This window comes from Metarhizium robertsii (genome assembly GCF_000187425.2).
Source record: "Metarhizium robertsii ARSEF 23 chromosome Unknown MAA_Scf_8, whole genome shotgun sequence".
NCBI lineage: Eukaryota > Fungi > Ascomycota > Sordariomycetes > Hypocreales > Clavicipitaceae > Metarhizium > Metarhizium robertsii.
In genome coordinates, this window is record NW_011942226.1 from 988,000 (window position 1) to 1,015,393 (window position 27,394).

Consider the following 27,394-nt stretch of genomic DNA (forward strand, 5'->3'; position numbering starts at 1 on the left):
CTATATTGTGCCTCGTCTTCGCTATTTGGTCTATCGGGCACCTTTGAGCTGCATGCGGCATTCCCGATTCCCCAAGTCTTGTGCTTGTGTTAGCAGAGACCTGATGCGAAGCTGCATCAACACAACCAGCGAGTTGCTGTCGCTGAGTTCGCGGTCATCATGACCGACCGAGGCAATCCAGCGAAGGCCCAAACTTACTTGACTTCATCTTCTCTTTCAACATTGTCCCATGAGTCAGCCTCGAACGCTGCCCGACCCCGGAATCGTCGCGTCGAGACTATTGACGAGACGTATAGCCCGCCAACGACAACTGGGATTACGAAGAGCAGTGGAACTTCATACCCCATACAAGGCGCTACGCATGGGAACAAACCCGTCCCCCTGACATTGGAAAGGTCTCAGGAAGATTCAATTCCAAATCAAGGCTCAACCGGTGGCGACCTTGCGCAATTTCTAGGAGATTCTTGGACTCAGAGCTGGACCTCAGTTCAAGCGTTTGCTTCGACATTGATTTCCGGCGTCGATAACTCTCCCAAAGCAATTCGATCGACACAGCTCTACCCTCGCACTCCCCGCGGTTCCCGATCAGAGACATGGGGGCCATCGCCGCCATCAGGAGGACAGAGGAATAACGATGTTGGGGTGGGATCCCTGGCCAAGAGACGGGACGCTCTGAAAGCCGCAAAAACGGCGAGTATATTGGAAAGCCATGAGGGGGTGAACGGTGGCCTCGATGTCATCGGGAAGCATAAGCGGCGTACATCGGATGAGATCCGCCCCTTGGACCCGGAACCTGAGGAGCATCTGGTTTACGTTCATAATGTCGAACCGAGCGATACTTACGCCGGTATAATACTTCGATATAAGTGCCGGGAAGATATTTTCCGGAAATCCAACGGCCTTTGGTCTCGAGACAGCGTCCAGATGCGCAAGTGGCTAATCATCCCTGTGGATGCTTGCGAGATAAAAGGACGCCCATGCGATCCACCATCATGGTCTGACGAACGTGAAGCAGATCTCTTGACACGGAATTCCTCGATCGCTAGAGAATCCTCATTTGCTACAGATGGTTCGTATAGAGGAACTCTCAGCCTGTCGGCTGACTCTTCACACATAGATGCAAAGCAAGAGCGAGCAGAAGATCTCCCTTGGTCCCATGTTCGCTGGGTTCATATCGATTCATTCAGACAGCCGGTTGAAATTGTACGGGTGGCACGACAAGCTCTAGGTTACTTTCCACCACGACGGAAAAAGAGTATTAGGACTGCATCGCCATTATCCACTCCAAGACAGAGCTCAGATCTGTCAAGCCTCGCTCCAAATTCTACCGAACGTCCTTCAACTCGTCGGTTAAGCTCGGTCAGTGGTCATCCTCTGATTCCCGGCACACCAATGTCCTCCCAGAGTCGGGCTGGAAGTGAGGCAACTGACAGCCGGCCTGCATGGATGCGACGACCGGGTGGTGTGGGCTCTATGAGCAGAACTGTGAGAGCACCTGGGCCGGATACAGATTATTTCAACTCTTGGACAAGAAAACACATCCCGGGTCTCGATATGGAAGCCTTGCCTTCGATGTCTGTAATGGGCTCAGAGACCGCAAATTTTGGGTTTGGGCAAAGCGCATCTGGCATTGTTGAAAGCCCGTTTGAAAACTGCAGAAATGCGTCCTCTACCTCTCGACAAGGTACTGGTCTAGATAGGGCAGCAGCAGCAGTTGAGCACTGGCTGCGTGGAGCCTTGGCCAAGCGTCCTAGTACACCGCTGCTGGGAAGCCGTCTGCGGCCCACGGGCCTGTCAGCAGACCCAGATGCCACCGATTTAATCGAGTTGACAGACACAGCAAGTGATGATGGCAAGGCGGCACGCCCCGTTTCCACAAGCATTTTGGGCTCAGGACGCTCTGTGACTACGGGGAGGACTGATGGTGGTCCAAGAATCAAAGGCAGGACCAAGTTCAGCGTCGATGACGGGGCTACCCATAAAAAGGACGATTGAATTGGCCAGCATGCTGACAATCATCCCCTTGATGCCGCCCAAGTCTATTATGGGGATTGCTGGTGCAAAAGACTTCAACCTCCAGTATATATATGTATTTGTACAAGGCTGTAACCTTGTGTACGTTGCGTCGTTTTGTTTTGCAGCCATTTCTGGCTGATCATGGCATCTTCCATTTGTTTTTGGATCAAGGAGTTGAGGGTAAACAGATTACAGAACATGGAAGAAACCTGTGTTCGTTTCCTGCTAGGAGTTTTGATATGGGACAGAAGCATTTAAAAAGCCGAATTGCTACTTTTTCCCCAGGCTCTATCATTTGACCTTGCTTGGTCCAGTATTCCTTTTGTTTTGGTCAAACGTTGACGGCCCGTGAGGAAAGAGTAACAAAGTCTGCGAATGCCTGCATAGATCTAAGCAAGAGACGCGATCTCTGAATCGTTGCATTACAAGGCCGAGCATCCAAAATATCGTGCTTCTCTAGATAAACTAACATCACATGCCAACTGCAGTATACTAAAGGCTTTCATAAAAGCGGTTTGTAACATGTGCAGCCACACAGGACTGGCTGGCTTCCTCTTGCTCCGCTTGAAATTGAAAAAGCCATTGATTGATTCCATCACAGTTACCGTAGCAAGCAGTACGGTCTCCCTCCCAAAATAAAAAATCTCACACTCTACTTGACTACATGTGCTGTGCATATTTTTACCTTCAAGTTGTCAGGTAACTAGTTACTGGCATATGCTTGAATAAACTCGGAGGTTATTTTGCCAACTCTCAAGACTGCAAGCCGCTTGGTGAGGCTCCATCCAACAGGATGGAGCTGCCGACATCGGGTGGGGGCACTCTACTAACTTTCTACTTTCAGTACAGAAAATAGCAGAGCTGACAGGAGACCGTCAACTCCAGCCTGTTACAGCGCTCATCATCCCAACATTGACAGTCTTGACCAAATGTTGTCGCTGGAACACCTCGAATTCGCAAGGGTTGACCATTTAAGCCCCACGCGGTCGACTTGAGAACCCTGCAGATGACCTCAACTACCTAGGTACCTAGACACGCGTGTTCTCAGATTAATCACGACAATCCAAGCACGCCACGACATCGTCTGCGCGAACCACTCACGGTCACCTCAAACCAAAGGCGTGGATCAAATGCCGATTTGCATCGAATGTCGACATCCCGTCAAGACGCTATGGACTCAATACTCTGGCGCTGGTGACAAGTCCAGCGGGCACAATATTAGATTGACCGTCTGTCGCAACTGCGGTCGATTCTGTGACAAGTATGTGGAGCATGACTTTGTCGTTCTCTTCATAGATCTGGTTTTGATCAAGCCACAAGTATGTTCTCCAGCCTTAATTTCTGATTACTAGGAGCCTCTGGTTGATGATGGGTAATTTCTCTGCCTCGAACAGGTCTATAGGCACCTCCTCCATAACACCTTGATGCGAGACGGCGATCGATTCGATGTACGTACACCCCCTAGGTACAGCCCAGTCCACTCCCTGCGCGCTGGCAACCTCCTTACGAGAAAACGTGCATCTGCTGACCGACACACACTCGTCGTCAAACTAGCCTTCTATCATTCGTCTTGGCGTTCTTCTACTGCTATTTGATGTCTACCTAACGTGGGCGCGCATTGAAAAACAGACAGTGCCAACTATGGTTCCTGGTGGGAGTAATCTAGGCAGACTCGCGCAACAACCTATTGTGGTACAATATCTTTTCTTCCTGATCCTATGTGCCTTATCGACGCTGGCCTTCCATCTAAGCATCCGGTTCCTTACTTGCTCACTATTTTCGCCTCTAAATGCATTTGGCGGTATGCCGCGACACGCGCGGCCAAACTCAGTATCAACCGCGCTTCTAGTATCCTCATCAACAAAGTTGTTTCCTATCTTAATGGTTATATGGGAGTACGATGTTCCAGCTGCAGCTAGATCACTAGGCTGGGCTGTAGTTGCAAATAATGTGGAGGCACTACGAATCTTATTAGACTGCAAATATTACACTGCTTGCATTCTTGCAATAGCCGGCGCAGCGTCTAGATGGGCTGTGGGAAGACTGGTATTGACCGCGGCTGGCCTTGGGGATGTAGACTCCATCGGCGAAAGTAGTGTCGCTGCGGACGGGAAAGCTCTCTGGGCTTTGGTGATGTTGGCAAGAGACTGGGCTGGTCGATTAGCTGTAGGTTGAGGTGGCGGTAGAGCGAACGAGAGTAGGTGCTTTAATCAAGTTATTGTGTTCCTTTACATTCAAGACATATCCTTGCTATGCCTGAAATTCACAGCTGCTGCCAAGAAGAAAGCAGGCAAAGACTTCGAGCATTATCCCTCATAAGAGCCGATGTAGTGAGATTCGGCGGTCATCCGACGTCGCCAAATATCCACTGACACTACCTAAGTTATATAAGCCGTGTCTATGCACAGGACACAGAATAAAGACCGCTCGGGTCCCCGCGATGGTTGCATCCCGATCCGGAAAAACAAAAGGAAAAACGCCGAAATCGAACGCAATGTAATCGTACAATGAAGGCCACGTTGGACTGCTTCTTGCCCATTCCCACGAAAAATCCAGCCAAGGCTCTGACACGAATTTATCAGTGAATTCCTAGTGACCTAGGTATTCCTCCCGCAAGTCGTTTCTCTTCGGCTCGATCAAGGGGTGAAGTTGTGCTAGGAACGTTATCGCCCACATAAGGTAGCAGCTAACAATAGAAAGAATAAGGGATGATCGCCAGAGGCTGCAGACAATTGTTAGAGAAAGTCACCAACTTGTCTAATAACGTGGGGCAGCAGCCTCGAAGGAGCCTGAAAAGAAGCACATACACTTGATTCTGGCCCTTAGGAGCAAGAAACCACGACGCGACACAAAGAGCCACGATAATCACGAGGCCGATGAAGACAGCGTACCTGAAGCAGAGTGTTAGGAACAGTACGAGCTGGCAATGTTAGGCCCTTTCGGAAAGAATTTACCCTTGAGCCATGTTTTAGGATATCGGACACCTTGTGACAGTGTAAGACGACAGGACATCTATTTGTGTTGAAATCGTGACGTTCGTGCTGGTCTCGGGAAAAGGTTCCAACGTCATGATTCTGGAGACTGAATGCCATCGAGGTGGAGCAACCAAGGATGTACATATTACTATGCTTAGTCATGTATCCGGGTTGGCCTTTACCCAACGGGGGTTCCAATCTGTGCATGGGCAAGCAGCTGTTTGGCTCTTCCATAGCAGAACATCATTGTAGTATGGCACTGTTACCTGATCCTCGACTGTCAATTCTTATGTCTAGCAATCTTCTATGAGCATTGAAAAGCATATTGCATGGTAATGCGGCCTGGTTTAATCCGAGAGCCCAGTAACTATCAAGCATCGTTCTCAAATTTCAACCCTGCCTCTGCGCGAACTGCTCCGTAGATGCCCGCAATGTCTCCCACTTCGCCGCAATGTTGTTTGACCTTGGCAAGATGCGCATCGGCAATTTCTAATGTTTTTATTTCCGCTCCCGCTGATTGTGCTAGATTTCTGGCATGTCTCGCATCCTTCCGAGCCAGATCGACAGCGAATAATGGTTCCTTCCGCTTATGGTAGTCTCCCGTAAGCATCCGGGTTGAGTAGGCTGTGTACGGGCCCGGAAACAGATGCGAAATGAATTGATGCAAAACATCCGTTCCGAGGCCAGATTTTTCTGCCACAACATGGGCCTCTGCGAGTTGCTCAACCATGTTAAACACAAATGTATTGCCTAATAGCTTGAGAGTTGTGGCCTTGCTATACGGTTGGTCACTGAGGTCAATCTCAGCTCGAGCCATGACTCCGTTGAACCAAGGCTTTGCTTTCTCAACACTAGCTCTCGGCCCTGCGAGCACCCCGATAAGTTGACCGGCATCCGCCATGGCTGGCGCACCAAATACCGGTGCAGCTACAAACTCTGCGCCGGCATCCGCAACATCCTTTGCGATGCTTCCTGTAGTATCGGGATGGATGGTGGAGCAGTCAATGAAAAGCTTTCCAGAAACATTCACCCGGAGCATGACCTTGAACAGCTCCCGAACTGCATCGTCATTGGCCACACAGGTGAAGATAATATCTGCTTTCGGAACAGCTTTCTCTAGCGATGTAACGACTTCAGTTCTTCCCACAGGTAACTTTGCTGCTACGTCGGCGGCCTTCTCCGCTGACCTATTGTATAGCAGTAGCGGGGAACTCAGCTCTCCCTTCTCGACGATGTTTCTGGACATGCCCTATCCGACACGGTTAGGAGGAATCACCTGACCTGTGACTATAAGCGTGGAGTTGAAAGGATTTAGCTCACCCTGCCCATGTTGCCCAGGCCAATCCAGAGAAGGGTCGGTGCCATGATGAACCAATTGTCAGCTGAAAACGGCGTCGTTGTTTTCTTACCTTTGTAAGAGCTACGAGAAGAAGCCTCTATTTAACGAGCGCCCAATGACCTGCTCCTAGATACTCAGGGTGATCGGATCGAAGGGCGAAGGGCGAAGGGAGAGGAGAGAGTTAGGTTGGACAGAAATCATGGGCATATTAATCCCATGTTGGGGAAACATGACGCGTAGATGCCACCCGACAGCGAGTGATCAACCTAGGCAGGCTATTAATAAGCAATCGAGGTCTGATTATCCTAGGCTTATTAACTCGCAAGCTTGGTCTTCAACTAGGCCACAGAGCAGTAACTCTATTACAGCTCGCATTTACGATTTAGTGTGTGGCAAGATGTATTTGCCCAAGGCCAAGTATAATCGAATGTCTCATTTAATATCTACTAGGTACCTACCTGTCAATAGTTGTATGGGGGACTGGCAAGTATTGGGATTAAATTGCCTGGAGCAAGCATAAAGTATGGCCAGCACTAGCATCCCGCAAGTGGTGACAGTGTGCCTACGGCCTCGGGAGGTAAGTACCTACTGGGTACCTGCTAGTATTTGCGGGATGCTAAGCACATCGCAGCATCAAATACCTCTCTCATGCGGAGTAGGCTGTGGTGATATCTATCCACTGAGAGTGCATACATGCCTGGCGAGAGAAACATTCATTTCGATGATGGCTGTATAAATAACAGTGTCTGGTTTTGGTACGAAACATTCGAAAACATGCCCCGATATCAGTCCTTGAGAAGTGTCTAGCTTTCCATCTCTAGGGCAGAGAGCGTCAGTGGACATTGAAAGGACAATGGAGATATCAAACAGACCATTGATCTAGGTTATTCCACTCGCATGGGCAAGCATGCGGATGCATCGCATTGATAAATATCGGACGGACATCACGTCGGATGCGGGAGATGGCTGTAGTTTATTAAGACTTAAGTATGTACCTGGCACTTCAGTAGGTGCCTCCTCCCCTCCCTCCTCCCTCCTCCCTCCTCCATCTAAGTACTTAAGTAGACATTGTACGTCTCCCAAGCCTCTCTCACGTGGCAGTATCTAAGTGGGGACTCTCTGGCAGGTTGATGCTGGTCCCATCTGTAGAGTAACGAGCCACGCCCAAAAGTTAGCGCGTTTTGCTTGTCTAAGGCCTGTTGCCGTCATCTGTGCCTGCCCCGTTCCCCCGTCTCTGTTGGAGGACAAGCACTTCAGTATTTCGCTTGTGACAAAGACAAAACGTTCCTAACAACATCATACTTGGCTCGAGGACACTTTTCTCAACCATCTCCATCCGACCTCCAACCATCGCATCTGGATTGCATTTTGTCACGCTTTCTTAACAAGTTCCTAAGCTATCTTTTAGAATTTTCAAGATGGATTTCAAGAGCTTTGGCAAGAACCTCTCGTAAGTTCCATGCCCTTGGCTCTTCGCGCATGGTCAATTGTTGGGACACACAAGCTAATCAAGCCCGGCCACACAGCGATTTTGGAGCGCAAATCACACCCTTTGCGTCACGCACCTTTCAGTTCACCAAAGAACAGTTCGGTCAGGCCGAGGACAAGGTATTCCAATTTTCAGTCGATCCTAAGGACCCGTCCTCACAGCTTCACTAAATTCCTGTCCTCTCCTGTAGACCCAGCTCCCACCAGACTATATAGACCTCGAAAAAAAGGTAGATGCCTTGAAGCAAGCGCACCAAAAAATGCTTGCCGTGACGTGAGTATTTGGAGCATTTACTCCCGCCTGTCCACGTCCTTCGTGCCACGCATCATCCTCTCTCTAACTGTTGCTGCCGAAGCTCGCAATACTCGAACGAAGCCTACGACTACCCACCGAATATTAAGGAGACATTCCAGGACCTTGGCCGCACCGTCAGCGAGAAGGTTTCTCTTCTTTCTTCCGCGACTACCACCGCAGAAGCACAGGCTGCCCTGGTTGCTCCTCCAAGTGCTAAGCCCCAGCCCAAGACCTTTAGCCATGCTGTCGCCCGCGCCAGTTTGGCGAGCAGTCAGCTGCTGCATCAGAATCATACGGGAGCTGGTGAGGATCAATTGGCCACTGCACTTGAGAAGTATGCCATCACAATGGAGAGAGTTGGTGAAGCCCGCTTGGCGCAAGACTCCCAGATCCAGAGCAGCTTTCTTGCTGGTTGGAATACCACCTTGAACACTAATCTCAGCTTTGCCACCCGTGCCAGAAAGAATGTTGAGCGATCAAGGCTTTCTCTTGATGCTGTCAAGGCTCATGCCAAGGGAACGACTTTCAAACTCGGACACGGTAGCTCTCGCCCCGAGCAACATGAGGAGCAGGAACTGAGCCCTGAGGCCCAAGAGGAGATTGAGAAAGCAGAGGACGAATTTGTAACTCAGACTGAAGAAGCTGTCGGTGTCATGAAGAATGTAAGTCTGAGAGAGCAAATGCTATTAAACTAAATGCTCAATGTATTGATTTTCTGTCCAGGTCCTTAACTCTCCGGAGCCACTACGCAACCTTTCCGAGCTGATTGCCGCCCAAATCGAGTACCACAAGAAGGCATACGAAGTTCTCAGTGAACTCGCTCCCGTTGTTGATGGCCTACAAACGGAACAAGAAGTGAGTCGGACATTCACATACACTCGAGATGTGTTGAAGTCTGTATTTTGACCACTAAATCACACAGGCTAGCTATCGAAAGAGCCGTGAAGAAGGCTCGTAATCTTACGCTAGACAGCGTATATTACTTCGTCCCTATGGATACAGCATTTGATGGCATGCGTCGAGAATCAATTTGAGGCAGTTGTCCTGTGTAGACGACGGCGGTCGTGTGATAGGCGCCGCCACCACCTGATTTGTTTGGTTCGACCCATGCCTCCTACTACGTTATATTAGTACCCGCACTATTTTCTTTCTATTCTGTCATTTCGTTCTCTCTTTTTCTAGTATGGATGTCGCGCAAAGAGTTGCACATGTAAAATTGTCGTATCAACACGTGGGGAGGCAAGGCACTTGGAGAATCGCCTAATGATTGATCAGGTTTTGTACTGGTGGCAAACGCTACCGAATTGCATTGCATGTATCCATGTTTTAAACCTCGTAGATTTGCCTCGGGTGTGTATTTATTCTGATTGCGTCGCCTGCCATCTATCTAGTAACTTACTACTTCCAGGAAAGCAAAAGTGTGTCCAGTAGGCGTTAAACTTCGATCACGTGATCATTCACATGGTCATCACAAACAAATGCGTGGTTATGATTGGAGCTTGTTCGTGTTCGGCAAATGAGTCTTGCCTTGGTTTCATTCAACCCAGACTTTCCATCAGCTTGTTGCGGCACAGAGTCATTGGAACTCGCCAGCATGCGGCCGACGATACGTGTGCTTGCGCGCTACCTGGAGCCAGGCACTCCTACCGGCCTGGCCGGTCTATGGACTCATTCCACTCCTCGATCGACGCTTCTCTATCTTTACGGGACGACCCTCAACAAACTCCAATCCATACCTGAGACTTCACTTTATCGCCAGTCTGTGGAGGCTGTTACGAAACACCGAATGGGTCTTGTGGAAAATATTGTCCCTCCTGGCTACAACGAGTGGGCAACCAAAGCCAAAGACTTAATCAGCAAAAACCCCGAGCAATTTCGAGTTGCCAGCGGTCGAGTTGACGGTAGCGAGGCCAGAACTGTGAAACTCGGGGACCGTGTATTTATAATCGGTGCGAAGCATGAAGCTGGTGATATACGTTACGAAGAATGGGATGGAGAAGCCGACGAAGGTGGTGAGCTCGAGGGCATTCGAACCCCAGCGGAGAGGCAGGACCAGGTTATCTGGGCTGAGCGGAAGCCGTTACAGGACCACGAAAAAATCGAATGGGAAGATGAACCTCAGTTGACTGCAGAACAGTATGCTATTGCCCGTCGGCGACATCCCATGGTACTCATGATCTAACAGTTGGCAGGGTGCAAGAGCTGGAGCATAAGATTGCCGCCGGTCTTATCGAAGAGGTCATCCAGGTCGCAGAGGGCGAGCTTCTCATCATTGACACCATGGAGAAGGCCAGGATGTGAGTGTTTTCAAAGCTTAATCAATACCCGTTTTGTCAGCGTATTTCGCTAATCGTACAACCAGTTGGGAGGATTTGGAGGAACGGCCTGTTGATGGCCAATGGGAATACTTCGACAGGAAGACTATGTAAGCAACGCGGTCTTGTTGCGTAGATGTAAAGTAGATTATCTCGCTATATTCTTCGAAGGCTTTCATTGATGAAACACGACCCATTGTCTTTTGGGATCATTTCAATGTTTAATTTTGACCGTTACGGAATGGCCTGAATAGACGTCTAGCCGATAATTCTGTCTGTTGTTGATGTGCTTAAATACCGTGTGTCACTGAGCGTATTCCACGTACTATGATTGGGCAAACTCGCCAGGAAAAGTACCTGCCTCGTCGGCATCGCAGAATCGTTCAATGAAGGTGGGTCCAGTTCCTGCACACCACGTCAAATGAGCATTTTCCTACCAGACATAAAATGTTTTAAGCCATCTCTTCCTCTCACCCTTTCCCTCGGTTGCGACCCAAATAATTGAAAAATGCAAACGGACGCACCATATCAATTACCCTCGCCACGTGAGACGGCCAAGCGGAAACGGAGATATTCTTACAGCGACAGGGCACAGGGTAGCTCATTGTCAACGAACTTGCCAAACTCCATCAACCCTTTCAGCCGTTCGCCCAGCGAGAGGCGTCAGCTATCTCTAGCTGGTCTCAAAGACACCGATGAGGATCCAACACGAGGGATTGAATGCTTTCCCCACCGCGGGATCGATCGTAAGGCACCTGAAGTGACCGTGTCAGAGGAAGAGGATGACGCGGACGAGTTGGATGCATCCGAAACGTCACAGGCAACAGCAGAAGAGCCTGAAAGGATGGTCAGAAGTGGAAAGGATAAACGAAACCAGAGGCGGCCGAGTTTGGCACATCCATTCAGTCGGTTAGATACTCTGCTACGATCTATCCACCAACTTCTTGACCAGGCAGAGATAACAAAAGCAGCAAGATTATTTGGCATTGTGCTGCAACTTCGGCCTGGCAGCAGACCCATTGATGTTCGTCAACATAATATCTGGGCAATTGGTGCTGAAATAATTATAAGAGGAGGCGAGGATGTTACCTTGCTGCACCGAGGTTTACAACATGTTGACATTGAAAGCCATGAGTATACCGACGGCATGCTCTCCGGATCAAAAAGTTACACACGCATTCGCATTCCAAGGAGACGGCACCCTTCAGAAAATCTCAAAAAGCTGAAGGCTTACCTTGGGGCGCTCATTCAGAAATATCCATATGATCACAAGTTTCCTAAAAAAACCTCAGCACTACATTTTCAGCTTGCAATGCTGACATGTGAAGTATATAGCTGCCATGCCATGTATGCCTCAGCAGATTCACCCACCACTGCTCTGCAATTGGACCTGGAAGAGGTACCCCCGCAGATATCAGATAGGTACTCGGAGGATGTCTACCAAAATGACCAGTCGGAGATGACCATGAACGTCAAACAACCTGGTTCGGAAGTAAATTTCCGAATTCAGAGGGAACGTAACCAAATATACGCGCGTGAGGCTCTGAAGGATATTTCTAAGAGGATGGACTCGCTCATCAACGAGTTGCCGTACTCCAAAAATCACCACTTCCTTCAATTACGGGCAACAGTATCACTTCTCATTGCAGAGCTTCTAGCCCTAGACAATGGCAGTCAGCAAGGCATCACGAATGAACCCACAGCAGCCATAAAGTCGGAGCAAGAAATTGCCAGTATCATGCTGCAAAGAATTATCGACAATGGTGGACATACTGCCAGACCATTAATGGACCTCATGGGTCAATGCTCAAACTTAAATAAAGAATCGCAACAACATGTGTTGTATGCGTCACTGCCAATCAGAAGCACATAAAGTACTATATACTCGACAATCTGCAGCTGCAGCTGGCCGTCAATCTGTACTTCGGCTACAGGGCGCTCCTTTAGCCCATCTTTGCAAGATCAACATGGTGTTCGAGCTTCCGACTACTACACACCATTCTCCCCCAGGGCTCCATGCAGCTTGCCTCCCGACGAAGTTCGTGGAGGAAGACTCCGTCTTATGGGCTCGGAGCGGCTCATGGGGATCCTCAGTGCTATATCTAGATGCCCATGATTCTAGAGTCTCTGGGCTGTATTCACTGGCTTCCGTTTGCCCCGTTTGCCCCGATGCCAGTGAGTCCCTATCACTACCAACTCCCTTGAATCTGCCCATAGCGTCCGCTCTTTGCCGAGGGGTGAACGGTTTGAGCCAGCTCGGAGTAACTGCCGCCTTCGACTTGCCTTGCAAGCCTGCCATGACCTCGTGATACACAGTAAGTCTCCGAAAATCCCAGAAGAAAATGTTCCCTGCTGCATTGCAGAATGCAAGTACGGGATTTTGGTCAGGGACATGGAAGAGCTTGAACCGCATGAAGAATTGGGGACCGCAGTTTGGTGTATGAAATTCGAGCAAGCGTGTATACTGTGAAGGGCATTGCGGTGATGTGGCTGGGACGAATGCGGATCTCGTAAGGCGATCCGGGTCTTCGTAGCTGGTCGGGACGACGTTTTGCGGTGTTGGAGCAGCGCTTTGCGGTGGCGGCAATCCCTCGGACGAAAATCCTTCAATCCTCCAAAGAACAATAACGTTATCGTGACAAGCACGGGAGAGAACACAGTCTCCATAGAATGCGACGCTAAGGCAGGATTAGTTACGAGTGATAGCAAGCATATTTGAGATGGTTGTAAATTCATCGGGTTACACACCAATCGACAATTCCGCTGTGAACAGCAGACGTAGAAAAGTGCGGATAATGAACTTGAAGAGGGGTGGTGATGGCGTCCGTTGGAAGATCGGGAATAGTCCACTGAGAGTATGTGGTGTCAGTACGGAGATCACGGTGTTAGTTCAGGGAACTAGACAAACTAGATTAATTATTTGATCATGTCCAGCAGATAAAATGTATCTCCCAGTGTCATGAAATGCCTTGAACTATCAGTGTCTGCTCGGTAAGGTCGTGGTGCCTAAAAAAGAGGTTCTCACAAGGGAAAGCAAGTTCCAAGAGTGGCCCTCGCCAGCTAGGATGCAAAGACAAGGTTGCTCCTTGTGGATAGGGTCAAGGCTCCATATTCGGACGCTAGTATCGTCTGAAGCCGAAGCAATAATAGACGACTCAATCGGTGATGTAGCTAAATCGTTTACGTCCTGAAGTAACGTGAGTATACGGAGGATTACAATTGACGATGAGTCAGTAAGAGAATAAGCTGCTCACCCCTCCATGGCCAACGAAACACTGTAACAAGTGAGTTAAAATCCAGTCCCATCGAATTTATTGGAAATGGCATTTACATTACCTCTACTAGGCTCCCATCGGAGACGTCGTATATTTTGACCTTGGCATCGACGCCGCCTACGCAGATGTATGGAGTACCTGACACAGGATCCTTTGTCCACGTACAACAACAGCCAGATGCCTCATCCTAGTGTAGAAATAACTCGAACTGTCAGAATTTAAGCTGATGCCAAGAAATCAATCATGTTCCCGTTCAAGGTGAAATTGCTACGCACATCGTCATCTCGAATAATGTTGATAATGTCGCAAGGGTTGGATTCACCTGTACTTGGTGAAAGCTTGCAGATAACAATCTTGGCAGGGTGTTAGCAAATAAATATGACGGTAACTTGTTTGATTTCTATTCTTCAAAAATAACAAAGCAAGTGAAGATGAATGATCACCCCGAAGGGATGTTCTCACATGTTTCTTGCTCACAGCGGCAAATACTGGGTCACAGTCCAAAGGCTGATAGGGACAAAACTTGATATCGAAGAATTCTGGAAGTATGGAAAATGTTAGAACTAAAATAAAATAAAAAGAATGGCGCTTATTGTGGCTCATAATACCTGCCACATTGTCGTCGTGGCCAAGAAACCGCGTGTCGTTCTTTTGATGCCATTAGTGATGAACTGACGGGAGAAGACCCCGAAGATCAGGTAGCTTGAATTGGCCATGGTATCACCTCAAATCCAATAGAGACGCGTAATTTTGGTAGCTCAAAGACTGAGCCATCGGTTGCCGCCATGAGGCGCTGATAATTAGCTGCGAAGAACGTATTACTGTGAATGCCGTACCACGAACAACTGTTGGGAGAGCAAGTACCTATAGCACAGAGTAAAGTTGGGCAGGTAGCCTAGTTGCAGGCGTTTCCCAAGGAGTTTCGGAAGGGGGTCAGGGGGACCCGTAAAGTTGAGACACCAGAGTTGTGTATATTTCGTTGAGGATATGCGGTGCGAAGGATATTGATCTTAGTTGACCTCCTAGGCAACGAATCGATTCATGGATACGAAGGCCCCGTTGTTCAATTGTGAGACATAACCGGACTTAGTGATAATCGAACCCGTTGACCTCGCTGGAGCACGTTTCTCGTACACTTGCGCGAGATTCTGGATTTCTCTCAGCATTCAATGTCAGCCGTTGGTTGAATCACACACCTGTGCCAGTGTTTGAGAGAGTCGATCCCCTGTCAGGTTGATGCGCCAGTGTCCAGGGAGTACAACGACTACCAGTACCTACTAGGTACCTACGCGCGATGCCTGTTTCTGGTAACCGCCATCTACGTACTAGGTACCTACCTACCTAGATCCGTATTGGACAATAGGTAGATATTCAGTACCTATCAGCTATTGTAATATAGCTGATATTTTTTTGTTCATTTATCCAAACTTTTAACGGCCCGTGATGATTTAGGACCTGTCTTTTGATAGCTGCACTGTCATCATGAGCATGCACCACTAGCTTAGGTACCTCGTAGTACTTACTACTACTTAAGTAGGCAGGCCCAGATCAGCGTTACGTCTGATTGGCTGGGGGACAAGCAATCTTTTTTGGAAGCTCTGAGCAACGTCAGCAATGGTCAAGTGAAGTTGGCCACATCACTTGGTGGAATCGCGCAACGCCCGCCCTTCATACCAATCTTGAGCTTCAAGGGATCACAGTGATCTCGTATCATATAACTCGGGGAGACCTCCTAGTAACAGAACTACTCTGGCAAGAATCACTCTTTTGTCTGTTGCATTACACTGCCCTGTTGGAGGACACTCGCCGTCAGGGGCACGAGAGTCCAACTACGTTACCCGCGTCATCTTCAGTACCCACGGTCGCTCAACATGTCTTCCGCAAGCGCAAGAGGAAACTACAGCCATCCCTCCCTGGAGGATGATGATTTAATTGACCCAGATGATGGTACGTACTTGTGGTGATAACAAGCCCCCCCCTGGCTGTTTGCAGAACCAAAATATATCATCTACCAATTCTCCAATTTCGACAGTCGACACGTTGCTAACAACAGAAGCTGATTTGAATGACTTTGACGACCCCCTTGAAAATCGGTCTGCGCGGCAGCCTCTCTCAGGAAATATCGGCTCCACCTCATCACGTCCTCTCAATGAAAGCTACCTCACCTCGTCGATTCCGGGCGAAGACAGACGAGCGCCACAGAACACTATAGACGAGACCGTATGGGAAACAGTACGCCGAGACTTGCTTGCGGTGTGGGCCAAGTTGAGAGAAGTCCTTTACCCTCGATATCTTCTGGGCGGCACAATGTTTGATTCTGAAGGTGGTTTACGAGGCGCCTACTCTAATATCCGCGGGGCAGGCATCACAGGGACAAGAGAAGAACTCACAGGCCTGGCCAGTCGTATGATGGATGCGGAAGCGCTTTTGCAAAGTAACATGAGCCCGGGACTTCGTGACTGGGACCTTTGGGGCCCGCTCATCTTTTGCTTACTTTTGAGTCTATTGCTTAGCATTGCGGCCCGAGCTGAGCAAAAGGATACTGTCTTTAGCGGAGTCTTCGCCATGATCTGGCTCGGCGAAGCTGTAGTTACTCTGCAGATCAAATTATTAGGCGGTAACATGTACGTTTATGAGCATACTTCCTTTCCCTTGACTGACTAAGCCAAAAGATTGCTGTATAGCTAACTACTATTCAGCTCCTTTGCTCAGAGTGTCTGCATCATTGGCTACACCTTGTTCCCTCTTGTCATTGCTGGGCTGCTTTCGGCATTGGGATTACACTGGATTCCACGGATACCCGTGTACATTGTTTTGGTTGCATGGTCACTTGCAGCTGGCGTGAGTATCTTAGGAGGTAGCGGCGTCGTCAAAAACCGAGTTGCCATTGCGGTATACCCGCTGTTTATCTTCTATGTAGGTCTCGGATGCTTGTGCTTTATTAGCTGAGTCATTCCGCTATGAAGACCAGGAACAATGCCTAAGAGGTGGTGAGTCTGGTGACACTTCAATGTGCTGGATGTATTGCTGCGGACCGAAGAGCTGGAGACTGTTTCAGGGAGTTTTGCTCAATGCTTTCACATTTTTGTACTTTATTGGTCGTTTATTAGAAGTCTGGATATTCACAGACTTCAAACGGTTAATGTGCATGGTCTCATTTTATGATATGATGTTTGTATGTCCGCTAATCAAAGTAAAATGGTGACGACATCAAGTCAGGTGCACTTAGAGCTTGGTATTCAAGAGCTCGTGCCCAAATCAGTGTCAGCATCGCCAAGTAATCTATGAATGATGCAGAACGCTGACCAATTGAAATTGTTGAAGCGCTTCCATCGTGATATGAAAGTCCAAGTCTAATGCCTGATGCTCTAAAATCATTGGAAGGACCACATGTCTCGTAATTTGATATAATAGCACAGACCGAACGCCAGCCGACTTGGCCCTGGTGACCATTTGACCCCTCACCTGAAATAGTAGTGAGTGGGCGGTGAAAGGGGGCCGTATGGCTTTTCTAGCACGCTAAGACGAGGAGCCACAGTGATTGGACCAGCAAACAGCAGCCTCCCACATTCAAATGTCCCACGCGTGAGCGTGGTGGTGACGACCAGGAACTCCATGCTCGTATGTGTGCAGACCGCAACCTGCCGTCGTCGAATTAAATACATCAGCAGCGACCGACCGATTGAGAACTCCCACTGAATCAAGGAACGACGGGGCCCTGACACCATTTAGGCAGCCTTCGCCTCTTTTCCCCTCTCCTGCTGGGGTCTGTTCAGTCTACGCAACCAAAGATCCTGACAGCAAACAGACTGTTTTACGCGCATAATCTACCGATCTTTCTTCAGAGGGCAATAAAATAGCTACTTTGCTCCCATTAGACGGCAAACCTACGGCCGCTGATCTTGTAACAGCTTTTTTAATCTCTACCAAGTCGTTCCTATCCGAGTCTCTGCGCCTAGCCTAATGAAACTGCGCAATTTGCGCACTTCTCACTGCGTCAACTATCACTCTTAGCACACCGCTGCCACTACTCATCCACCCGTCATGGCCGACGATGTACAAGGAGCAGGATTCAGCCCCAAGAATGAACCCACGCATGTCGAAACTACCGAAGATGCTGAGACGCGCGCTACTAGACGGGAGCTTAAGCAGTCATCCATCTCTGACCAACCTGGCAAAACAACTGCTACCGATGACAACCGCCCAGAAACGCCTTCCGTTGGCATATCGGATGAGAAGATTGATGAGCTGAAGGAGCAGGTCTCCTCGCCTAAGAAGAAGCGGGCCCATGACCAGCTAGATGGGGAGCAAGATTCGCAAGACAACGACGCTACGAGTGTCACATCTACTGACTCTGCTAAAGACAGAGCCATGCGGCTTGAGCCGCAAAAGAAGAGGCATCGTGATGGAGAGCCTGTTGATACAGTGTCGGTACGTCCAAGCTTACTGTTACAACCAAAAGACATAACTCCCAGCCACTCAAATAACTTAGACTGACGTAAGGTCAATTTGCCTTGATGCAGCATCCTCCATCAGGCACAGAAGAAGTACATCAATCAACTCAAAATAATAGCAAAATGCCTACTCAGCCGACGAAGGAAAGCTCTAGTAGTACATTTGCGGAGTCGGCATTTGGCAAACTGGCATCAAGCTCTTCAGGCTTCGCAGCTTTGGGATCATCCCAAGGTGGCGGGTTCGCTTCAAATAAGCCAACTCTATCGTCTTTTGCGTCGGTGAAGCCTGTATCTAGCTCAGAAACAAGCGGGACAAGTGCAAACAAAGGGCAAGCCGGAAATGCCCCGAAGTTGTCGTTCGCTTCGAATTCAGGCCTTTCGCCCTTTGCAGGACTCGGCTCAGGTACTAATGGAGTTGGAAGCAGTAAATTCGGCTCCGGGTTGTCAGGAATTAAGCCATTGGGCAGTTTCGGCGCTGCTGGTACAAAGCCCCTCCAGAGCGAGAAAGCAGCAAAGCCCTTTGGAGCACCGGAAAGCGATGCGGATGACGACGATGATAATGATAACGAGGAAGGGGATGATGAGAGTCAACCTGACGATCAAGAACGAGGCGCATCGCCGGAGAAAGATGCAGATGAGAAGAAACGGCCTAAGCTCCACAAGAGTACGTGGACCTTTCTTGGTCTTGGTTTGCTATTGTATTTGACTTCCTACTGACTGGATTACCATAACAGTTGCGGTTGATGATGGCGAGGCTGGTGAGGTTACTGTTGTGTCTGTACGAGCAAAGATGTTTTGTCTGGACAAGAAAGAAGGCTGGAAAGAGCGGGGAGCTGGCATGTTGAAAATTAATGTCCCTCATGCAAGCGTTGAGTTTGACGACGATGGTGCTGTGATTCCGGGCAGCTTCGACGCGTCAGGTCTAGAAACAAATGGTGACTCTGCTGATAGCGACTCTGCAGGTCCCAAAGTTGCTCGTCTTATCTTGCGTCAAGACCAAACCCATCGAGTCATACTAAACACTGCAATTCTCCCTGCTATGGAATTTCAAGAGAAAGCTTCTTTGAAGTCTGTTGGTATCCTATTCACCGCTTTCGAAGGAGCAGAAACGAAACCAGTGAGCATCACAATCAGGGTGAGATCTTTTCAGCTATACACTTTTTCGGTTGGTGCAGAAGGTACTGATTGAGTTACAGATGTCTGCAGTCAATTCAAAACTTTTTTTAAATGAAGTTGGTGCCATACAAAGGGAACTACGAGGGAACTAGCCGCATGCTTCTAGTGTGTCAATTAACTTGCACATGTGAGGGTTCAATCCGACTGCGCACTAATTGATGATTGATCTGCTGACGGATATGTAGCGCAAGGTACCGTTGCAACAGAGGTCTGTTACGAAAGGGGCTTGACGACAACATGTATGAGTATGAAGGTTATCAATAAAAGAAAAGGGTGATTTAGAGGCTTCAGAAGGCGTTTATTTAAATAGCCAGGCATTAAAGGATACAGACGCAATACAAAGAAACTGACAAATGTACTCAACATTGTTTAGAAGATCCGTGAATGTCACGTCACCTATCACCCACGCACCGTCTGTGACACCACGCACGTGACTACGCGTTGCTACCACGAAAGCCCACTCACGCCCGGCTTAAACAGTTTTCGATTCAGGTACGGTCTACACGTTTAGCAAAATTGCTCTGCACGACTGTATGGATACTTAACGACCTTTCAAGTAATATTTTCCTGGCTGCTGATTTGCGATGAAGCCTGATTCTGATCTCAATGATCAGCAGGCTGATGATCACCATAGCCATCCTGATAAGAAGCGCAAACGCTCCCTCAATGAGCAACAGAGTCTCTGCTTGGTACAGCATGGAAAGGATGTACTTGGGAAATCTGCTGACCAGGAAGAAAACCAGGCTGAATTAGGTGGAGGGACTAAACTGACTGTGAAGAAGGCACCGTCTCGGTGTACAAGCTGTGTTATAGAATGGCCTGATACGTTCAAAGTGTTAGAAAAGACTCATAAGGCTTTGAATCTAGTCTTTACATTTTGCTGCAGCCGGAAACATCTTGCAACGACGTTTGAAAACATAAAGCCGACAGTCGAAACTCACATTAAGCGACCACTGATGGAGGAAGAGGTGGCATTAGTAGTTGCCTTGCGACCCGAGGGTATCAATTTTGCTTACGTGGATGAGCTCATGTTACAGCTTGATATTAAGGGCTCGGAAAGAGATGATACGTTTAAGCCCTCGAAATCCTCTCGCTCGCAAGCTCCCGCGCATGATGCATCCGTAGGCGGATGGACGGGAAACGAGAGCCTGGATGATCACAGCCGCAGTAAAACCGGTAATGGTAGCCGAGAGGTGCTATTCTTTGAGTTCGTCGACGGAGACCTAAAACGCCAAGTGCAAGACAAGAAGACGGGCGAGCCTGTGCGGCCAAACCGCAAGCTTCGCGACGAGCAGCTGAAGATGCCGATATACGGTCAGAAACAGATGGCTCAGCTAATTGAGAGGAGAAACCAGAAGTTCAAAAATGCTATAAATATATTTCTGAACAAGTGTGTGCAAGATGGACTGGATCCTGATGTAACTCTCAGGGAGCAGGCGCAGGCTTTCATCCCGAAACCATCTCCAACGAACGATGTCGCAGCAGAGTCAAGACCAAGTACAATACCGGAGAATATCCCGAAGGATCGTAAATCGATACCAGAGATTGTGCAAGAGCTGAAAGAAAGCTCTTGGTATACAGGGCAAATCGTACCGGACGGCCATAGGGTTTTCGAGCCTCAAGAGGCTATTTATGGTGATCTTGGTTTCCTGTTGACTCAAGATCTTGTCAACGCGCTGTATAATGCCAAAGGTATCACGCGCTTCTATGCTCACCAAGCGGAGGCCCTAAACCACCTCCACGAGGGCAAAAGTGTTGTCGTGGCAACATCGACCAGCTCGGGCAAGTCTTTGATATACCAGCTCCCTGTCCTATACGCACTTGAAAAAGACTACAATTCCAGAGCCATGTACATTTTCCCGACAAAGGCATTAGCGCAGGACCAGAAGCGGAGTTTGAAGGAAATGATGGTCTATATGCCTGGCCTTGAAGCCACAGTCGTTGAAACCTTCGACGGTGATACGCCAATGAGCGAACGCACTACGATTCGTGAAGAAGCCAGGGTTATATTCACGAATCCTGACATGCTTCATGTCACAATATTGCCACAGGAAGAACGTTGGAGAACTTTCCTGAAACATTTGAAATACGTAGTAGGTCTGTAGAAGCCTGCCTATCCCTCTGCATTATCACTCACTAATTTGACATTGTATCCAGTTGACGAACTTCACTATTACAACGGGCAGCTCGGTTCACATGTTGCTTTCATCATGAGAAGACTAAGACGCATTTGCGCTGCAGTGGGAAACCGGCGAGTCCGCTTCATCTCTTGTTCTGCAACTGTTGCCAACCCGAAGGAGCATTTCGAAACGATATTCGGGGTTAAAAATGTGGCGTTGATTGATTATGACGGATCCCCTTCGGGACGCAAGGAATTCTTGTGTTGGAATACACCATACAAGGATCCGGGTGACCCCGCGAGCGGCCGTGGGAATGCGAAGCTTGAATGTGCCAGACTTTTCTGCGCCCTCCTGCTGAGAGGTGTCCGAATCATAGCGTTTTGTCGGGTTCGAGCCCAGTGTGAGATCTTGGTTAATGCCATTAAGCAAGAACTAGAGTCTCTCGGTCGACCAGAGTGTATAAATCTAGTTATGGGCTACCGAGGTGGTTATACCGCCGCAGATCGCCGCCGTATCGAATCTGAAATGTTTGAGGGCAAATTGCTAGGAATTGTCTCGACTACAGCGCTGGAATTGGGCATCGACATTGGCACTCTTGACTCTGTCATGAGTTGGGGGTTTCCTTATACGATAGCAAATTTGCGTCAACAGAGTGGCCGCGCGGGGCGGCGTAACAAGGACTCCTTGTCTATTCTTGTTGGGGATGGATTCGCGACAGACCAACATTACATGCAAAATCCAGACGAGTTGTTTACTAAACCTAACTGCGAACTTCAGGTCGATCTTAGCAACATGCTAGTTCGGGAAGGGCATATCCAATGTGCGGCATACGAATTGCCAATTAGACCTGAGCAAGATGCTCAATATTTTGGAGCTGATATTTCCGACGTTTGTAGGACCCGCTTGATTCAGGATGAGATGGGTTACTATCATTGTCATGACCGATTTCGACCTCAGCCATCTCGCTATGTCGCAATACGGGACACAGAAGACGAGCATTTTGCCATTATCGACATTACAAATGGTCTGAACACCGTATTAGAGGAGCTAGAAGCGTCAAGAGCTACATTCACCATATACGATGGAGCCATATTCCTTCACCAGGGCAATACGTACCTTGTACGAGACTTTCTCCCCGACAGACAAATGGCCAAGGTAGAAAAGGTGAAGGTGGACTGGACAACTACCCAGCGAGACTTCACAGATATTGACCCAACAGAGACAGAGGCGATTCGGAAGATCCCATGTTCCTTATCCCAGGCTTACTATGGAACAATTAAGATTCAGCAAAATGTGTTTGGGTATTTCAAAGTGGACAGGAAGGGGCGAGTTCTGGATGCCGTTCAAGTCGACAACCCGCCAGTTATCCGGTACAGCAAGGGCATGTGGTTGGATGTTCCAAGAACAGCACTGGACATTCTTCAAGACCGACGTCTGAATTCGGCCGCGGCGATCCATGCCGCAGAACATGCAGTCATGAGCTTACTTCCTACATTTGTCATTAGCATGCCAGAAGACGTGAGGACTGAGTGTAAAGTGGCGCTGAAGGAATTCTCCAAGAAGGAATCGCAAAGAAAGCGGCCTGCAAGACTGACATTTTATGACGCAAAAGGTGGTGCTAGCGGATCGGGCATCAGCACGAAAGCATTTGATCACATAGATCATTTGCTGAACATGGCACTGCGGCGCGTTGAAGAGTGCCAATGCCAGCGTGGCTGTGTTGAATGCGTGGCATCAGTCATGTGTAAAGAATCCAACGAAGTAATGAGCAAGGCCGGGTGCCGTGTTGTGATCAGGAGTCTGCTGAATATGGAAATTGACGTCGATCAGCTTCCAATGGGGCCGGAAGAATTTAGCCCAGTGGGCTTCGAGACTGTTATACCAGCTCAGCCTGTACCCTCTAGAGGCCAAGCAAGAACGAAAATAGGCACGATGAAAAGCGAGAGGCAGGATGGATAACCTTGTGGTGATATGCCTTATATGGGTGGGTTGGATGGATGGGTTGAGATTGGCCCTGGTTAGCATGCATGCCTTTGACAATGCTACACGCAGGCAGGTATTGAATCAATACAACCAGACGAATAACAGCCACCACGGAAGGGCACCTTCCAGACCTTCAATGTTACGAGTCACGACTGCGGAGTAGTGCCCAGGTGTGTTGTCCCCATCATCCATGCAACAAACTTCAAGTAGGCGGAGTGTGGCGGTTCACTGCCATTTTTGAGAAAGCTGCAAACGAGTTGGATGCCTAGATGCCGACCACTTTACGGAGTACACATGCAAGGGGAACTTCCACATGAGTATACTCTCTGGTGCTACTGATTCGAGATGACGCTGGGCATTCATCGTTCCGGCATCCCGCGTTGGCCAACTCGACATTCGAACCTTCTTGCGATTGTACTCAACCCGGCTGGCACAAGACTGGCCATGATATATTTCGATTATACAATGTGAATATCTCGTCACAGAGCATCTAGATATCAGCAGCTGAACCTATCATCCGGTCCTCTTTGCTTGAATAGCCAACGTCTGCGGCAGAACTCGTCATGCTCTTCAAATGTATGACATGTGCCCGGACCAGGCTCCTTTATTCATTGGGAATGATGTATGCACTAAATACCAGTGGTCTATCTGCGGCCTATGTGGCTGAGTCTTCATGACAAAGCTCAACTAGAAACGACGGGCAGGACGTTACATACTGTTGGGCGGCAATGTTCTATATTTTGCAATCGAATGCTTGACTGGCCTCCTGAATTCGCCTCAAAGTTACGAGAAGAGAATAAAAACTTGGCGAGCTAGTATGCAAAGAGGCTATTCAAGGATGGAATAGTCTAATCGAAACGCGTGGAAGATCAGGTTCGGCGGTGCCTCTTGGAGATACGATTGACGAAAAGTCTATTCTAGATATAAAAGAAGAACATGGTAGGGGTGCTGTGAAAGGTATACCAATTCTTTCTTTCTTTCTTTCTTTTTTGTTCAGGTCCACAGGGCCGGAGCACGTGCTAAATAGCATCAATACAACCACTTGGCTACTAGGTTCCTAGTCCTTAGGAAGAAAAGTGCTTGAGACAACGGTGATCCTTTTGCCTAGGGTTACTTTACTCAGAATACCACAATATTCTCATCCGGCCATCCCAGAACCCTTAGTGTTTCGCAGACACCCTTTTCCATTTGTTCCGGGCCACAGACCAGAACTATATCGTCTTTGTCGAGCCTTGGCGATCCGATTTCGCTTGAAATCAGGTCCTTGTCAATTCGGCCAGTCCGTCCTTCCCATGTAGAAGACGGACGACTGAGGCAATGGAGCAGGCTACACCTATGCTTCGCGCTTGATGCCATTTGGTCGAGCTCCAGTCTACACAAGATGTCTTCCTCAACACGATTTCCGTCTAAAATAACGCACTCGGTGGAGTCATCGGCACCCTTTATCATGGCTCGAAAGACTTGAAATATCGGCGTGATGCCCGACCCGCCACATATCATGTTAAACCTGGATACATGGCGAGGTTTCCCAGATATGGAACAGAGGCCCCTTCCAAGATACTCGAATTTTCCCACTGGTCCCTTGAAATCAACAAAGTGTCCCACTGGAATAGAATCAAGTGCCTGTGTCATCTTGCCACCTCTACGTTCCGGAGTGCCGTGGTAGATTTTGATCAAAACATCGAGACATCCTCGGTCTGTACCTTCGGAAATTGGAGTATAAGCCCTGATGATTGACTCTCGAGTTACCGGGTCGCGCAGCCTCATCATCAGGTGCTGCCCAACAGGCAATCCGACTTCTTGCTCGGCGTGATCTAGCTTGAATCTGAAGATCTTGGAGTCTGAAGAAACGCTGATCTTTTCCTGCAGGGTTGCTTTTGTCCAGACTTTGCTGTCAAGAAACACGCTTCGACTGGGATCGCATTCATTAGTCTCGCCGGACAGTTGCGCTAGTGCATCTTCGTCGAGTTTTCCAATATGATACGCAGGCATCATGGCTTTGGCGTTTTCACTGTCTGAATGGAGCCGCAGTTAGCATAGACAGCATACCAACAGCAGGACGGAGCACGTCTTTATTGGGAGGCTATTCTTACGAATTGTGACAAACTCCTCCGTGACATCTTGTCCAGCAGCTCCAAATATAGATGCAGAGCCACCGGGATGACCCTCCAAAAACGGTGTTCCGTCGTATACCTGTCCATCAACAATGAACCAAGGTTCCTGTTCACCACTGTGGGATTTCAATTCACACATGGTAACCAGACGGTCAGCTCTGGGGTTAGTCATGCATACATCCTGTTCTGGTTCTTGTCCCATCACATCTTCAGTTTGGCCAGCCAGCTTTTCACCCCACGAGCCATTTGTGAGATTGCCTCCTGCCTTCTTGATCCGCTCCATCCACCCACCGGGAATCAAAGCAGGTTGCGTAGGGTGCTCAAACTGTAATGCGTGGCCGATGTCATGGACGACAACCCTGAACCAAGGGTTGTTCATCATACCCAAAACACTCCAATACATGTCTCTGGGCTGTACCATGAGGCTTTCGTCCATTGCTCTGACCATGATATCCGTCGTTGTTTTGAGATCTCCGATGTCAACGTCGAGTTCCCAGAAACACCAACAAAACGATGTCTCCCGCCACCACATGTCAACTCTTCCGCCATATAGTCTTTCTCCGTCGGGAGCAAGGCGATATCGGTCCTCGGGGTAATCAATATTGGCCAATCTCCAAGTCTTGCCCTTGTCCAAAGTAACCTCGATCCGAGTAATCCGTTTACCCCCACCACCATACGCGTATCCCCGGACTTTATAAGTGCTCGAGTCGCCATTTAGTAAAAGTGTTTCATTATGTGCCGGGTAACAGATGACACTATTGGTGTTAAGGTCGTATATGGCATACCGCTCGTCTTTCCATGTATCTGGCAGGTCGGCACTTGCCTCGGGTGTCACCATAGTTGGCAGAACTCTATTGTCATAGATGTGGTACCAGTTATCGCTTGGTTTCTCGGTGACTGTTATCCTCTTCAGCCATTTGACACTGCGGCCTCCGATTTGTCCAGGGATAACGACCCGAACAGGCTTGCCGTGATCAGGGTGCAGAACACAACCGTTCATTTTATGAGCAACCATAATACCTCTGTTTGGATCTAGGCACCAATTGAGCTTAACAGACGTCCCATAGTAGCCGTTTGGCAGTTTATCAGCTCCCTCGAAACATACATATCTCGCACCTCTCCTCGGTTTTGCCTTGGCTATCAGATCGCCAAGGGCAACACCAGTCCACAGAGCTGTTGAGAGACCGGCTGAGCCCCAGGAGAAACCCTTTGACTTGCGGACCACATTCTGCTCCTTGCGGCGATTGCCCGCGCAGACAAGAGTGATGGGATATGTCACCTGCTCATAAGATGCGATGAGCTCCCTGACGCTAAGAGTAAATGGATTCTCAACAAGGCCATCGACGGTGAATGTCCAGTGATCCATGTCACCATCGTCACATTGAGGTACTGGCCCATGGTTTCTAACATAGTGAAGGTCCTCACTAGTTAAAAACCCTTCATCATATAAGTCGCGCAGGGGAGGCTCGCAATTGAAGGGATGTGTTCCGGTTAGTCGAATCAGTCGAGCGTCTCTTTCAACGTGGCTGTCCGGCGTTTTGAGATCCTCTGGTCGAACTGATTTTTGCGAATTTGTTGGGGGGAGAGGATAGATAAGGGCGTCGTTATTTGCTATGGTAGGCGATACAGGGAAAGTGATATCGTTGGAATTGCCATCCGCACTACACCTCCGAGATCTCCCCACGGTGCTGGGGGGGCTCGGAGGGAATACAACGGTTTTCTGTTGGAAACCCGGTTCCGAGTTGCTTTCAGACTGGGGCATGTTGAGCCTCGAATGGGCACAGGGTGCGCAGGAGATGGAGGTTTAGTTGAAGGCTGAAGGATAGAGCTACCTGTAACGGGCC

At 48.8% G+C, this 27,394-nt stretch overlaps 9 protein-coding genes across 9 annotated transcripts; 7 read left to right on the forward strand and 2 right to left on the reverse strand.

Annotated features, from left to right (window-relative positions):
* Window positions 1-159: 159 nt before the first annotated feature.
* Window positions 160-1,995, forward strand: MAA_01088 (LysM domain-containing protein; the record flags this gene model as incomplete). Its single annotated transcript, XM_007819086.1, has 1 exon — window positions 160-1,995. One exon carries the CDS (start codon window positions 160-162, stop codon window positions 1,993-1,995), a length of 1,836 nt encoding a protein of 611 aa, XP_007817277.1.
* A 1,151-nt stretch (window positions 1,996-3,146) lies between these two features.
* MAA_01089 (Arv1-like family protein) lies at window positions 3,147-4,191 on the forward strand (the record flags this gene model as incomplete). The annotated part of the gene is made up of 3 exons (XM_007819087.2): window positions 3,147-3,335; window positions 3,411-3,464; window positions 3,646-4,191. The coding sequence occupies 3 exons, from the start codon at window positions 3,147-3,149 to the stop codon at window positions 4,189-4,191; spliced, it is 789 nt and encodes a 262-aa protein (XP_007817278.2).
* Window positions 4,192-5,361: 1,170 nt separating this feature from the next.
* Window positions 5,362-6,356, reverse strand: MAA_01091 (6-phosphogluconate dehydrogenase; the record flags this gene model as incomplete). Its single annotated transcript, XM_007819089.1, has 2 exons — window positions 5,362-6,240; window positions 6,312-6,356. The coding sequence occupies 2 exons, from the start codon at window positions 6,354-6,356 to the stop codon at window positions 5,362-5,364; spliced, it is 924 nt and encodes a 307-aa protein (XP_007817280.1).
* A 1,392-nt stretch (window positions 6,357-7,748) lies between these two features.
* On the forward strand, window positions 7,749-9,071 carry MAA_01092 (bin/amphiphysin/Rvs domain for vesicular trafficking; the record flags this gene model as incomplete). The annotated part of the gene is made up of 6 exons (XM_007819090.2): window positions 7,749-7,780; window positions 7,857-7,938; window positions 8,010-8,092; window positions 8,175-8,775; window positions 8,837-8,968; window positions 9,036-9,071. The coding sequence occupies 6 exons, from the start codon at window positions 7,749-7,751 to the stop codon at window positions 9,069-9,071; spliced, it is 966 nt and encodes a 321-aa protein (XP_007817281.2).
* Window positions 9,072-9,707: 636 nt separating this feature from the next.
* On the forward strand, window positions 9,708-10,542 carry MAA_01093 (NADH-ubiquinone oxidoreductase 29.9 kDa subunit; the record flags this gene model as incomplete). The annotated part of the gene is made up of 3 exons (XM_007819091.2): window positions 9,708-10,249; window positions 10,306-10,410; window positions 10,476-10,542. 3 exons carry the CDS (start codon window positions 9,708-9,710, stop codon window positions 10,540-10,542), a joined length of 714 nt encoding a protein of 237 aa, XP_007817282.2.
* Window positions 10,543-10,936: 394 nt separating this feature from the next.
* On the forward strand, window positions 10,937-12,737 carry MAA_11502 (DUF221 domain protein; the record flags this gene model as incomplete). Its single annotated transcript, XM_011413496.1, has 2 exons — window positions 10,937-12,227; window positions 12,328-12,737. The coding sequence occupies 2 exons, from the start codon at window positions 10,937-10,939 to the stop codon at window positions 12,735-12,737; spliced, it is 1,701 nt and encodes a 566-aa protein (XP_011411798.1).
* Window positions 12,738-15,574: 2,837 nt separating this feature from the next.
* MAA_01096 (DEAD/DEAH box helicase) lies at window positions 15,575-19,346 on the forward strand (the record flags this gene model as incomplete). Its single annotated transcript, XM_007819094.2, has 6 exons — window positions 15,575-15,650; window positions 15,736-16,327; window positions 16,403-16,619; window positions 17,718-18,134; window positions 18,227-18,821; window positions 18,892-19,346. The coding sequence occupies 6 exons, from the start codon at window positions 15,575-15,577 to the stop codon at window positions 19,344-19,346; spliced, it is 2,352 nt and encodes a 783-aa protein (XP_007817285.2).
* A 571-nt stretch (window positions 19,347-19,917) lies between these two features.
* Window positions 19,918-23,412, forward strand: MAA_11503 (uncharacterized protein; the record flags this gene model as incomplete). The annotated part of the gene is made up of 2 exons (XM_011413497.1): window positions 19,918-21,430; window positions 21,491-23,412. 2 exons carry the CDS (start codon window positions 19,918-19,920, stop codon window positions 23,410-23,412), a joined length of 3,435 nt encoding a protein of 1,144 aa, XP_011411799.1.
* Window positions 23,413-24,555: 1,143 nt separating this feature from the next.
* Window positions 24,556-27,312, reverse strand: MAA_01097 (Nitrate reductase; the record flags this gene model as incomplete). The annotated part of the gene is made up of 2 exons (XM_007819095.1): window positions 24,556-25,451; window positions 25,530-27,312. 2 exons carry the CDS (start codon window positions 27,310-27,312, stop codon window positions 24,556-24,558), a joined length of 2,679 nt encoding a protein of 892 aa, XP_007817286.1.
* Window positions 27,313-27,394: the final 82 nt, after the last annotated feature.